Source organism: Anomaloglossus baeobatrachus, chromosome 2, assembly GCF_048569485.1.
Source record: "Anomaloglossus baeobatrachus isolate aAnoBae1 chromosome 2, aAnoBae1.hap1, whole genome shotgun sequence".
In the NCBI taxonomy this organism is placed as follows: Eukaryota; Metazoa; Chordata; class Amphibia; order Anura; family Aromobatidae; genus Anomaloglossus; species Anomaloglossus baeobatrachus.
In genome coordinates this window covers 760264688-760279868 of record NC_134354.1, presented here as the reverse complement: position 1 = coordinate 760279868, position 15181 = coordinate 760264688, and the positions used below count along the sequence as shown (strand labels likewise).

The 15181-nt window shown below is 49.1% G+C and overlaps 1 protein-coding gene across 1 annotated transcript in view; it reads left to right on the top strand.

Moving 5' to 3' along the window:
* Nucleotides 1-15181, top strand: part of HEPHL1 (hephaestin like 1) — a 107046-nt gene that overhangs the window by 24155 nt on the left and 67710 nt on the right. The window contains exons 2-3 of the mRNA XM_075337496.1: nucleotides 10560-10804; nucleotides 13080-13292. Of these exons, the coding sequence (XP_075193611.1) occupies nucleotides 10560-10804; nucleotides 13080-13292 (458 nt within the window). The remainder of the gene's footprint in view (nucleotides 1-10559; nucleotides 10805-13079; nucleotides 13293-15181) is intronic.

Here is a 15181-nt window from a genome sequence, read left to right as displayed (position 1 = left end):
AGTTCTAGTGTAGAGCAGTCAAGTTCACGGGCAGTCCGGTGTCCAGGTCTGCCAAGAGACTACGGGGTGGCTGGGTCGGAGCCCAGTCACCATTGGCAAGGAGGCAGACCATTGGCAGGTGGCCGCCTGCAGGAGCTGGGATTACAGCCGGTGGCACCGTAGGGACCGGGGTTGGGCGGTGGCCCGCCGGTACCGAACCGGGGAACCGATTGGAAACCGGAGCACCAGGAGGGGTACTCAGACCCAGTACAAAGCCCTGAACCGACAGGGCCGAGTCGAATCAACTGATTGCGGACTGGACTTTAGGACCTATCCCACACAAGCCCCATTAGAAGACAACAGCCCAACCATACAGGGTAACTCCACCGCCAAGGCATAGAGACCCAAAGGGCCAGCGTCTGCGGGCAAACGGGCTCCTTCAGCAAATACAAGTCGGGGAGCGGACTACCAGTGTCTAGGCATAGGAGTGAACCATTTACACACAGAGATGCAGGAGAAAGGCAGAAACCACCAACCTATTCTGGGAGAAGCTGCAGCCGACTGCGGGCCCCGTTCATCACTCCGTTTGGTTTACCAGAGACTCCGGTGTCTTGTGTTATAGTGAGTACACCAGTGCCTTCGGGCCGTGCACCGCACCGCATCGCAACATTCACCCTGCACCCCGGCCCACGCCATCCGGGCTCCGGGACCAACACCCCCTACCCACGGAGGGGTCAACACCTAGCTGCGCCATTACACCGCTCCCAGGTGTCCCCATACCTTCACCGCAGCGGTGGTGTCTACAATCACCACAACCCATGGGTGGCGTCACGAACTTACATCCCAAATCAAACCACCGCGGCCCCGGTCGTGGAACTCCTCACCCAAGTCCCCGCATGTAGCGCCAACTCCCTTGCAGAGCGACGTGACCCCCGGGTCCGTGAGAGGCTCGAGCTACCACCCGTAGTACGAGCACGGATCCGAGCGGCTCGGCGGTACAGAAGCTTGTGTGAGGTAATATGATGTCGGTGGAGAGACGGATAAAGAGAGACAGAAAAAGACAGAGACAGTGTGGCGCCCTGGACAAGCCAGGGGCCACAGGTAACAACACCACCACACCCCACACTCCCTGTAGGCACATCAAGTTCAGACACAAAATCCTTGTTGCCCTCCCCAGGGGCTGATGTCCACACCAGGGGGTGGAGCCAGGCGGTTGGTCTCCACCCACCAAGGAGTTCACAGTCCTGGAGGAGGGAAAAACAGGCAGAACAGTGTTAGAGGAGGAAGTGAGAGGAGCAGAGTAGTGGAGCAACTGACTGACGGAGTCCAGGTGTGTGGCCCGGACGGAACAGCAAGGTTGGCAGACGGTGGTGACCGTCTGCAGTGGAGGCCGATTGGAGTCTACCGTAAGGACCGTGGACGGGCGGTGGCCCGGCGGTACCGGACCGGTACACAAAGAGAAGCCAGCACCAGTGGCAGGGGCTTTTCGGACCCCGGCAAGGCTTGGAGTCGCCGTGAATTTGCCGAATCCGTTGGTGAAGGGGTCCTCCTGGGTTTCCAAACAACCAAGTCCCGACAGAAGGCAACCGTCCAACCGAGCAGGGGTGACACCGCCACCGCCAAGGGCAACTGTCTCCCAGGGCCAGCGCCTGCGGGCAAAAGGGGCTCCTCCGGCCCATATCCAAGTCGGGGAGCGGGTTACCGGTGGGAACCCATCGCTACCAACACTGAACTTAGGTGCAGGGAGAGACAGTCATCACTATCCTGCAGGGAGGAACAACCACAGCCGTCTGGGGGACCCGTCCATCCAGCCGAGTGTTTTACCAAGAACTGTGTCCTGATTACTGGCTGAGTGAGTACCCCCCGTGCCGTGCGGCACAGCGCTGCCCCTGCGACCCTGCACCTCACCAGGCCCCGCAACCCGCCTGCCATCCCTACCTACCCCATCACCGGGCCCCGGGACAACCAACCCCCTACCCACGGAGGGGACAACTACCAACAAAGCTGCTCCCTGTCACCACTCCCGGGATCCCCGTCTAGAGCAGCGGTGGTGTCCCCAATATCACCACAACCGTGGGTGGCGTCACGGACAATACATCCAAATCCCCACAATCAACCTCCCTTTTCACTCACGGGCGAGGAACGCCGCTCGAGTCCCCGGGATCCGGCCCACCGCTCGAGCCACCACCGAGCCACCACCACCAGCGGCAGCCGGACCCGAGCAGTGGGAGAGCGCAGCGTCCCCTCCTCCACCCGCGACAACAGCCCTGGCAAAGAGACAGCCCTGGCAAAGAGACAGCCCTGGAAAGAGACAGCCGAGCAAAGAGACAGAGACAGATAGCGACACACAGACAGAGACTGTGAGAGAGACAGACAGTTACTATCCCGGGCAAGGCCTGGGTACTTTTTTTATGCGGAACACACTGTAGTTTTCATTGGTGGTACAACTGAATTTTTGACCACTTTAGTCTGTGTGTTGTTATGACCATGCCAAATGGATATAGTTTGTTTTTATTTCTTTATGATTTGCAACATTTGTACAACAAATTACTTAAAAAAAATAAAAAAAAATTTCTGGCCATTATATTTTGACACCTATAATGTCACAAGTGTGTTACGGTCTGATGTGACCTCGGGGGAATCTGGGATCAGAAAGTCATAGTGTTTAGTTGATCACAGATCTGCTTTAGTGCCTGCTACTCATTTATCCTGGGTCGAAGCTTATTTAATTCAATCCAATGCTCTAGGGGTTAAGGTTCCTTTCTATCCTGCTGTGATTTAAACAGGTAATTATAATCTCAGCTGCAGCCACTCCCTTCTGCTATAAATATGCACTCCAAACTCCTACCTATGCCGGGTATAGTGCATTCAAAGCTGACCTGAGAAGGAGCTGTCTCTGGAGGAAGCAGTGGTGATCCTTCCAGCGTATGTGGTTGAATTGTGGAGAAAAATTGGAATTCTATGTTGAATCTGCTCCCTTGGTTGTTCCCCTTCCTCGTGTTACCTTTACTCTTTATATTAGTAGTAAGACTAGTGTCTTGCTGGCCCAAACACTAGATAGGGCTAGTCCAGAGTCAGCTAGGGCCTAGACAAGTGGTCACGTAGAGAGAGAATGACCCATGTGAGTTCAGATGATGACCTCTCTCTCCCGTCAGGGCAGAGGCGGACATATCATTGGTGCAACCTGTGTTTTTTCTGTCTGTGTCCACCAGTTCGTCTGGGCCTTCGTTTAAATCTTCCCCAGTGTACCCCTCCTCTTGTGCTGCACGCCGACCGTTCCTCGCTCCGACGTGACATAACACTTTTTTTGAGGGGGGTGAGGGAAGGATAACTGTAGTTGTTTCAGCCCTTGCTTTTTGCAGGACAAGCTATAATTTTTACTGCTACTGTGCCGCCCCCGTGACAGCCGATGGGCTGCTCGGATCCGCAGTGGCTCGAGGGGTCTCCGGATCTGAGGCAGCGTCGCGTGGCACCCTCGGAAATAAAAGGGGGGATTGTTTGTGGTTTTGGGATAATGTTCGTGACGCCACCCACGGTGTGTGGTAACGTGATGGACCACCGCTGCCGGTTTGGTGAGTCCGGGGACGCTGGTGTGTGTCAACTTAAGTTGTTAACCCCTCCGTGGGCAGGGGAGTGGTGTCCTGGGGTCCAGGTGATGGATGGCATGGGGAACTCGTCGGGTGCAAGGGGGGTAACGTGTACTCGCACAGTCCAAAGTCACTGACGCTGACACCAGGTAAACCAAACTCTTGAGCACTCTGTGGTCCTTGGACGGGCACGCTGGGTCCGTGTCCTCTTGGTGTTGCCTGTTGACCTGAAGCCTTGTCCCTTGGCACTGTGTGTTCTACTAGTGGATCCCTTACACTTGAAGCGTTTCGGGTCCTGCTCACCTGCGTGGCTAGCAGGGTGAGCTTGCTCTCAGGGTTCACGCTTGGGATTTTCTGGACGGTTGTGGGAAGTCCTATCCCCCTCGTTGCGCTAGTACCCCGATTCTGGAGCGGGTGTGGAACGGTTCCTGAAGATTCCGTTCCCGTCGGGTGAATTACTGGGCAGCATGAAGCTACTTCCCAGCCTAGGGTCTGCGTACCCTGTCGTGCCCTGGTCCCTGCCCGGTTGTACCACAAGGCAGCTGGCCTGCTCTCTGTAGCATCTGGGTGGCCCGATTCCCCTCAGGCTGCCCAATGGGTGTTTGGTGGGTGTGGTGCAGAGTGTTTGTGTACACCTGTTGGTAGCAACACCAAAGTGACAGGACCCGTAACCAAGAAGGAGCGGGTACCATGCAGAAGGGCAGATAGGCACCCTTGTGAAGACCTGATGGGCCAGGGCGTCACACTACCACATTTTGATACATATTACTTTTTGATCACTGTTTAATTCTTTTTTCAGGGGGGTACTAGGTTAGAACAAAAAAAAAACATTAAATCTGGAATTTTTTTATTTTTTTCTTCACAGAATTCACCATGCAGAATAAACATGTTAATTTTTATTCTGGAGGTCCATACCATTGCAATGATGCTCATGCGTGAGTTTGTGTCAGGGTACCTGCAATCAGCCTGTGTAATATGATCAGTGCGTGGATCGATTTTCTCAGATGTGTGAATGAGCCATTAGTTACATACATTCCCCTGATGACCACAGGGAGCAGTTTCATCAGGACATTGTGTGGCGCCCCTGAGGCTGTGGTCACCACAGGGTACTGCACCTCAATTAAGGTGCGGTATCCATCCCAGGTAAGGGGGGTTTAACCACTGGTGTTCCACATTCACGCTCTACATACAGCTTAGGAGCCTTTGCACAGGGTAGGATAGCTCAGGGAAGACAGGGGGGTGGCCACCACAATACATGGGACTTCCCTAGTCACTGAAGCCGGCCACCTGGGGAGCGGGGTCCACTTGGGGGTAGAAATAGGCGCAACACACTCACATCAGAGAGATCAGTCGGGACGATAGTTCTGACAAGACACCTCTGGAACTCTTGGACTTTACTAGGCCCGGGGCCTAGAGCGGGACCTCAGCCCCGGTAACTAACCGCTGAGGGGGACATCCTAGGAAAAGGACTCTCTCTCTCTCTCTCTCTCTCTCTCTCTCTCTCTCTCTCTCTCTCTCTCTCTCTCTCTCTCTCTCTCTCTCTCTCTCCTCAAACACCGGTGGTGGCCCCTTACTTGCTTGGAATTGACCAGAGCCCACGACGGCAGAGACCAGCACCTGGGTGCAGCTTTAGATCAGTGAGTAAAAGAACCTGGAACCGCAGTTGCCCATTCAGACTCTGATTAGCGACGCCCCACACTCAGGCTCTTCCAAGGGACCGCCAACCCCCATTATTCACCCAGGGCCCGCTCTGCCTGTGGGGAGCGACATCATCCCGGCTGCCATAACACCTACCCCAGCAATGAATTCTGCAGCGGCGGCTACTACCTGGCTGCATACCACAGGTGGTGTCACGACAAACTTTCCCCAATCACCCCGCTTTCCCTTCATATACTGCCTCGGGGCAACAGAACCGGGCAAGGCTACCCGTGACATTGCCTGACCCGACCCACAACGGCCCGGCAACGAGTAGGTAAACCACCTCCCCCGTGGGGCGCTGCATTTGCGCTACTTGAGGGCCATTATAAGAGGAAATGGAGCCCACAAATGCTCGCAGACTACAGTTCGGGGGGCTAACTAGTGATGTGCATGCAACTTAATATTCCAAAAAAATCAATTGTTTTTTTTATTTTTTTTTAGTAATTTTTTTTAAAAAGAAAATTTTTTAAAAAATTTATTAAATGTGTGTTTCTCAAAATCCCTGCCTGTTTAGAAAAATTCTGAAAGCAGATTTGGAATCAGGGAAAAAGCGACCATAAGAAAAGGCCTATTTAACACACAAAAAAGTAAAATGTGTTCACCTTGTGCTACATCCATATGGAATTGCTAAGTCACCAGTCTATTACTAGTACTGTCCATTGAAGAAGAATCCCTTTTTTTTTCTCTCTCCCCCCTTTTTTGTGTTTTATTCTCCCCAGTATGGAGCCTCTAAATAAAATCACTTTGAAACAGTGGTGGTATTGTCTGCAGGGCTATTCCAGGAACTGCTTACTGAACGCAGAAAAAAAAAGAGAAGAAAAATGAACACTTTTTTGGGGTTTTTTTTTAAGCCACATGTGTCTTTGTAGAGTACTGATTGGAAATATGAAGCTCACTAGGAAAATCTAAGCAGTCAGGAACTGTGGCGGATGATGCACTGACAAAGATTCTGGATACGTAAAGAGTAGCTAAATGGTTTTGTTTTTTTTTTTCTTTCATAATCATGAAAGTTTTGAAATGTTCAGGAGAGAGGTCTTTATTCCTGTAGAAAAAAATTGCATTTAAAGGGGTTAATCTGGAATATTATATATATATATATATATATATATATATATATATATATATATATATATATATACACAGTTAGGTCCAGAAATATTTGGACAGTGACACAATTTTCGCGAGTTGGGCTCTGCATGCCACCACATTGGATTTGAAATGAAACCTCTACAACAGAATTCAAGTGCAGATTGTAACGTTTAATTTGAAGGTTTGAACAAAAATATCTGATAGAAATTGTAGGAATTGTACACATTTCTTTACAAACACTCCACATTTTAGGAGGTCAAAAGTAATTGGACAAATAAACCAAACCCAAACAAAATATTTTTATTTTCAATATTTTGTTGCGAATCCTTTGGAGGCAATCACTGCCTTAAGTCTGGAACCCATGGACATCACCAAATGCTGGGTTTCCTCCTTCTTAATGCTTTGCCAGGCCTTTACAGCCGCAGCCTTCAGGTCTTGCTTGTTTGTGGGTCTTTCCGTCTTAAGTCTGGATTTGAGCAAGTGAAATGCATGCTCAATTGGGTTAAGATCTGGTGATTGACTTGGCCATCGCAGAATGTTCCACTTTTTTGCACTCATGAACTCCTGGGTAGCTTTGGCTGTATGCTTGGGGTCATTGTCCATCTGTACTATGAAGCGCCGTCCGATCAACTTTGCAGCATTTGGCTGAATCTGGGCTGAAAGTATATCCCGGTACACTTCAGAATTCATCCGGCTACTCTTGTCTGCTGTTATGTCATCAATAAACACAAGTGACCCAGTGCCATTGAAAGCCATGCATGCCCATGCCATCACGTTGCCTCCACCATGTTTTACAGAGGATGTGGTGTGCCTTGGATCATGTGCCGTTCCCTTTCTTCTCCAAACTTTTTTCTTCCCATCATTCTGGTACAGGTTGATCTTGGTCTCATCTGTCCATAGAATACTTTTCCAGAACTGAGCTGGCTTCATGAGGTGTTTTTCAGCAAATTTAACTCTGGCCTGTCTATTTTTGGAATTGATGAATGGTTTGCATCTAGATGTGAACCCTTTGTATTTACTTTCATGGAGTCTTCTCTTTACTGTTGACTTAGAGACAGATACACCTACTTCACTGAGAGTGTTCTGGACTTCAGTTGATGTTGTGAACGGGTTCTTCTTCACCAAAGAAAGTATGCGGCGATCATCCACCACTGTTGTCATCAGTGGACGCCCAGGCCTTTTTGAGTTCCCAAGCTCACCAGTCAATTCCTTTTTTCTCAGAATGTACCCGACTGTTGATTTTGCTACTCCAAGCATGTCTGCTATCTCTCTGATGGATTTTTTTCTTTTTTTTCAGCCTCAGGATGTTCTGCTTCACCTCAATTGAGAGTTCCTTAGACCGCATGTTGTCTGGTCACAGCAACAACTTCCAAATGCAAAACCACACACCTGTAATCAACCCCAGACCTTTTAACTACTTCATTGATTACAGGTTAACGAGGGAGATGCCTTCAGAGTTAATTGCAGCCCTTAGAGTCCCTTGTCCAATTACTTTTAGTCCCTTGAAAAAGAGGAGGCTATGCATTACAGAGCTATGATTCCTAAACCCTTTCTCCGATTTGGATGTGAAAACTCTCATATTGCAGCTGGGAGTGTGCACTTTCAGCCCATATTATATATATAATTGTATTTCTGAACATGTTTTTGTAAACAGCTAAAATAACAAAACTTGTGTCACTGTCCAAATATTTCTGGACCTAACTGTATATATATATATATATATATATATAATTTTTTTTTTTACTATGTGCCTGCCTAAGAATTACAATTGTGGCCAATGCAAATGTGACGCCCTGGACTAGCCAGGTTGTCACGGGCAGTCCCATGCACACACACGCCCCCCCCCCCCCCCTTTAGAAAGGTGACAGCAGCCAAACTACAAAACCTTGTCACCACCCTCCGGGTTTGATGTTCACACCAGGGGGGCAGAGCCAGGCGGTTGGCTCCACCCACCGAAGAGTTCACAGGCCCTGAGGCGGGAAAAACCAGTGTGAAGTTGAGCTTTGATAGTGAAGTGAGGTGGAGTGAAGTTCAGGGGCAGACCTGTGCCGCGGTCTGCCACAGTTTACACCAGGTGTCTGGGTTGGAGCCCAGTCACCTCTGGCAAGGAGGCAGATGGTGGTGGCCGCCTGCAGGAGCTGGGATTACAGCCGGTGGGACCAGGGACGGGCGGTGGCCCGCCGGTACCGAACCGGGGAACCGATTGGAAACTGGAGCACCAGGAGGGGTACTCAGACCCTGTACGAGGCCCAGAAACAACCGGGCTGAGTCAAATCAACTGAGGACTGGACTTAAGGACCTATCCCACCTAAGACCCGACTGAAGACAACAGCCCAACCATTAGGGTAACGCCACCGCCAAGGCATAGAGACCCGAGGGGCTAGCGTCTGCGGGCAAAGAGGGCTGTCCCGGCACATACCAAGCCGGGGGGCGGACTACCATTGCTTAGGCATAGGAGTCGACGTTTTCTACATAAGTAAGGTCCAGGAGAAAGGCGGAAACCACCAACCTGATAAGGGGAAAACTGCAGCTGGCTGCGGGCATTGGTCACCATCTTGTTTGGTTTACCAGAGACTGCAGCATGTTTGTCATAGTGAGTGCACCGCACCGCACCGATACCCCAGCATGCATCCATTTCCCCCGCCTCAGCACCTTCCCTCGGTCCCCCGACCCCATCATCCCCCTACCCACGGAGGGGTCAACACCAAGCTGCGCAACACCGTCCCCAGGAGCCTAGTCAACGGCAGCGGTGGTGTCCATCCATTCACCACAACCCGTGGGTGGCGTCACGAACTCAAACCCCCTACAAACAACCGCGGCCCCGGCCGTGGACCTCCCCGCTGAAGTCCCTACTTGTAGCGACAATCCCCCCTTTCAGAGCGACGTGACCCCCGGGTCCGTGAGGAGCTCGAGTACCGACGCGCACGGATCCGAGCGGCTCGACAGCCGGCCAAGCCCCGGGGCGGTACACAAATGTATGGTAGTCCGCTTCTGCCAGCTATTTAACAGCTTCCCCTGCCATCATGATGACAGAGCAGAGACTTCTCTTCTGCTCTGCTCTGCCAACGTTATGCTGATTAACAGCCAGGTCCCCAACCAACTGCCTACCTGATTGACTGCAGCTCCCCCCCAAGTTAGGCAATTGGTTGGGGACCCGGTTGTCAATCAGCAGCATGTCGGCATTCTCTTTCCATCAACAGAGCAGAGCAGAAGAGAAAAAACTGCTTACGTTTTTAGGTCCATAGTAAAGAAAAAATATATAAAATTGTCCTTTATATGGCTTTCAAACCTCTGATTTTCCCTATTCTATTTACTGGTCTTCAACTGCATGGATATTAGTATGTGCTCATTGGTGTACAGATGATAGCAGTAATGGGTCATCACCTATGTCCTCTGAGAGTTGTGCTTAGCATAAAAATCAGCGGCATGGATATCATTATGTACCCATTGGAGTACAGCTGATAGCAGTAATAGGTCATCACCTATGTCCTCTGAGAGTTGTGCTTAGCATAAAAATCTCCTGCAGCAGCTTATTCCCACAGTTATTGAGGCACAGAGGGGCTGAGCTGACCTTTCACTGCCATCATCTGTACTCCAAATGTGTATTTTTTTTTCTTCTTTATATCAATCTAGATGAAGGCAGCAAATAGACTGGTCAATAGCAGGGGATTGTAAGCCACTTAGATGCATTTTTTTTTTACAAGAATGAAGACCAATTCACTAATAAACAAATTTGCAAAGTTTCATAACTTTCCATGCTGGAGAAAATGATTTAAAAAAGAAAAAAAGTTAATTTACTCTTTCACAAATTTTAAAAAAGGAAGACTATAAAGTGTATGCAGAGTATCATGCAAAGTTTTGGGCTTTATGCTCCATTTATTTATCTACGACACCTCCCTCCAACATAAAGATCGTCCTGACTACATAAGTATGCAGGAGAAATGAACACTTACGTCTAGATATCTGCACAGATTACAACTGATCACTTTGTGTCCCACCAGCATATTTCCCTATTATTAGCTTATTGTCAAAGCAGATTTCTAAAAAAAATTACAAAATGGACATCGCTAATAGAGGGGTACTACCCATTTGATTATTAGTTTGATGAATCGCTTCTTATGCAGGTGCATGTATTTCAGTATGTCATTGTCTAAATTATTTTACATAAAAATGTATGTGCTTTTGTTTTTTATTTTATTTTACCAGACATGCATCAGTATTTTTGGAAAATGGCAAAGACAGAATAGGACGTGTTTATAAAAAGGCCTTATATAAACAATTTACTGATGCCCGGTATACTGAGGAGGTCACTAAACCCGCCTGGCTAGGACTTCTTGGCCCAGTTATCAAGGCAGAAGTTGAAGATACAATTATCGTAAAGCTGAAGAACTTTGCTTCCCGTTCATATACTCTTCATCCACATGGAGTCTTCTATGAAAAGGATTCAGAAGGTAAAGACATTTGTCCTCCACTGTAGGATTAATGACTGGCACATCATTTTTTGCAAAAGTCAGAAAATAACTGGGCAAAATCTAGACATGTACTTGAAGATTATGCTAAAATATGTCTCTTGACTTTGTTTTCCCCTATGCACTTATGGCTCCAAAACAGGTGGCTCAAAAGGTGGTCCATGTTGGTAAGACACCTACCTGTGTTTGATGGACTTTGACATACCCTCTCTTACTTTAAATTGTATTAATTTAATAATTAAATACCTTTATCATCCAAATTAGTGTCTTTTTTTTTTTTTTTTTTAAGCAGGAGTGATTCAAGTAATAGAGGAGGACTGCTATGGGGTTTGCCTAAACCCCATCATGACCTGGCTCTTTTAGTTAGCAGCCAAGCATAGATGTAATATATGGTTCCTGTGCTAACAAAGCAAATAGGTTGTTGCAATCTTCGTATAACCTTGGAATAGCTTTTAGAAATGTTATTTAGAGGCATATGTTTTCCCCATTGCGGTTCCCTAATTTATTAATTAATGATATACCGTTCTCATCCAAATTAGTGGGGGTTTTTTCAAGCAGAAACATTTCAAGTAATAGAGGAGGACCACAATGGGGTTTGCCTAAGCTCCATGTCCTGGCTCTTTTGGCTAGTAGCCAAGTTTCATAGTTTCATAGTTTTCATAGTTTTTAAGGTTGAAGGGAGACTCTAAGGCGGGCTTTGCACACTACGACATCGCAGGCTATGCTGCGATGCCGAGTGCGATAGTGCCCGCCCCCGTCGCAGCAGCGATATGTGGTGATAGCTGGCGTAGCGAAAGTTATCGCTACGCCAGCTTCACACACACACTCACCTGCCGTGCGACGTCCCTGTGGCCGGCGACCCGCCTCCTTGTTAAGGGGGCGGGTCGTGCGGCGTCACTGCGACGTCACACGGCAGGCGGCCAATCAGAGCGGAGGGGCGGAGATGAGCAGGATGTAAACATCCTGCCCACCTCCTTCCTTCCGCATATCCTACGGAAGCCGCAGTGAGGCCGGTAGGAGACGTTCCTCGCTCCTGCAACTTCACACACAGTGATGTGTGCTGCCGCAGGAGCGAGGAACAACATCGGACCATTGCGTCAGCGTAATTATGGATTACGCCGACGCTGTACCGATGATACGATTACGACGCTTTTGCGCTCGTTAATCGTATCATCCAGCCTTTACACACTGCGATGTCGCATGCGATGCCGGAAGTGCGTCATTTTCAATTTAACCCCACCGACATCGCACCTGCGATGTCGCAGTGTGCAAAGTGCCCCTTAGTCCATCTAGTTCAACCCGTAGCCTAACATGTTGATCCAGATGAAGGCAAAAAAAACCCCAATGTGGCAAACAAGTTCCAATGGGGAAACAATTTCCTTCCTGACTCCACATCCGGCAATCAGACTAGTTCCCTGGATCAACACCCTGTCATAAAATCTAATATACATAACTGGTAATATTACATTTTTCAAGAAAGGCATCCAGGCTCTGCTTAAATGTTAGTGATGACTCACTCATTACAACATCATGCGGCAGAGAGTTCCATAGTCTCACTGCTCTTACAGTAAAGAATCCTCATCTGTGATTATGATTAAACCTTCTTTCCTCAAGACGTAGCGGATGCCCCCGTGTTCCAGTCGCAGGCCTAGGTGTAAAAAGATCTTTGGAAAGGTCTCTGTACTGTCCCCTCATATATTTATACATTGTGATTAGATCCCCCCTAAGCCTTCGTTTTTCCAGACTAAATAACCCCAAGTTTAATAACCTGTCTTGGTATTGCAGCCCACCCATTCCTCTAATAATCTTGGTCGCTCTTCTCTGCACCCTCTCCAGTTCAGCTATGTCCTTCTTATATATCGGTGACCAGATGCAAGTATAGATGCAATTTATGGTTCCTGTGCTAACAAAGCAAAGAGACTGATGCAATCTGCTGATAACGTTGGAATAGCTTTGAGAAATGTTATTTAGCGGCATATGTTTTACCCATGGCGGTTCCCCTTTTATGACAAAGGTGAGCCATTGCTTTAAAGAAGGATTCTACAGAGATTAGTTTTAGTAAATGGTAGTGGATGGTTAGAGCTTGTTCTAGTTTCACCACACGGAGTAACAAAGCAAATTTTTGCCTCTTTGTAGCACATTGATTTATACCCTCTTCATGATCTTAAGAATCCCTTGATAAAGCATTGTATCACTTTATGAGCTTTATGTATCTGTTTTACTTTGCGCATTTTTGTTTGCATATTGTTTATTATAGGAGCTTTTTATCCAGATGGAACCAGAAAATCTGACAAACGTGATGATGCAGTGCCTCCTCGGGGACATCATACTTACACATGGATTGTTAAACCTGAATATGCTCCGACCCCTGAAGATCCCAATTGTCTGACCTGGATCTATCACTCCCATATTGATGCCCCTAAAGATATAGCAAGTGGATTGATAGGAGCCCTGCTGACTTGTAAAAAAGGTACATATTGCAGAGCCCATGTATGGTGGGAAATGTTTTCAGACATTAGAAGAAGGGCATTTACCTTCACCAAATGCACAATTCTAGTGCCTTACAATTTTTATACAAAGCGATTCACTCTCTACTTTACTCGTAAAAATTGCTGGAACTTCTAAAAGAGGCTGTTCATTGGACAGAAATTTTGACTTTATAAACTTTGGCTCATGAGAAATTGATGTTTTAAAGCAGGTGTTGAAAATGTTCACGTTTGCAACCAAGGATGCCTGCATGCACTGTTCCATAATGAATGTACTCTGCAGGGTCATTGTGTCACGAGGGTACCACGACATAGAGTGGTCCATCCTATTTCTGGTGTCAGGAGATCACAGTGCAGGGCTTCATACACACTTCCTAAGGTTAATACTGCTGGCTGTGCAGATTCTCCTTTACCCAGTGCTGCTAGGGTTAAGTAGATCTTCTGGTCTCCTGAAACACTGAGTGTAAGCAACAGTCAGATGTTCTCTATTGCTAATCAGCTCTGCTATAAAGGCTTCTCTCCTAGTCCAGGTAAACTGCTAGTGATAGTGTACCGCCCCGCGCTCGGCTGCAGCCCAGCCGCTCGGGTCCGGGCTCGTTTGGTGGTTGGCTCGAGCGCCTCCGGACCCGGGGGTCATGTCGCTCTGTAAAAGGGATGCTGGCAATCTCGATGGGGGTGGTTAGGTAGGTGTATGGCCGGAGCCGTGTTTGAGTTCGTGACGCCACCCACGGGACGTGGTGAAGGTGTAGACACCACCGCTGCAGTTACGGGGGCACCCGGGGGAGATGGTCGTGCAGCAAGATGTTAACCCCTCCGTGGGCAAGGATGGTGGCCCCGGGACCCGCTTGGGAGAGTAGTGGAAATTGGGGGGTGCGCGGCCGGATGGCACTGTTGTACTCACGATTACTGACACACACACAAGTCTCTGATGAACAAAGTTGATGGTGGTCGGCGCCCGCAGCCGGCTGCGTCTTGTCCCCCACCCGGGTTGATGGTCCTGGCCTTCTTCCTGCACCTTGTAATGTTCGTGTAGACTGCCTGTGCCTAAGCAGCGGGAGTCCGCTCCCCGGCTGCGTATGTACCGGTGGAGTCCATTTGCCCACAGGCGCTGGCCCGTGGGATCTCTCTGCCTGTGCGGTGGATTTCTATGCCCCTTGGTGGGCTGTTTCCTTCTTTCGGGTCTTGGGATGGGAAAGGACCTAAGGTCCAGACCTCAATCAGTGAATTCTACGTGGTCCAGTGGCTTCTGGGCCTCGTTCTGGGTCTGAGTACCCCCCTTGTGCTCCGGTTTCCAGTCGGTTCCCCGGTACGGTAGCGGCGGGCCACTACCCTGTCCCGGTCCCTTACGGTTCCACCTGGCCATCTTCCCGACTCCTGCGGGCCAGGCCACCGCCTGCCTCCTAGCCAAGGTACCAGGGCTACGACCCTGGCATCTGTCAGTTTCCGCTGCAGACCTGTCACCACAGGCCTGCTGCGCTCTCCTCCTCTCAACTCCACTTGACTGACTTAGAACTTAAACTCCACTCAACTGACTACAGTTTCTCCTGCCTCAGGCCCTCTGGACTCATCAGTGGGCGTGGCCAACTGCCTGGCTCCGCCCCCTGGTGTGACCATCAAGCTCTGAGGGAGGTGACTAGGTTTTAGTGTGGTTGGCTGCTGTTACCTTTTTAGGGGGACGGTGTTATGCAAGGGCCTACCTGTGACTACCTGGCTAGTCCAGGGCGTCACAATAGTTTCTGGTATTCTTGCCTCTAGATGGAACCTGTAAGCAGCAGTGTTGTTTTCCCTACCTTAGTCCTCGTTGGTTTTCCCCCCCTCTAGTTTGTTCCTCATTACTACCTTTTGTCATTTGGAGTGCTTTGTATGATTGCTG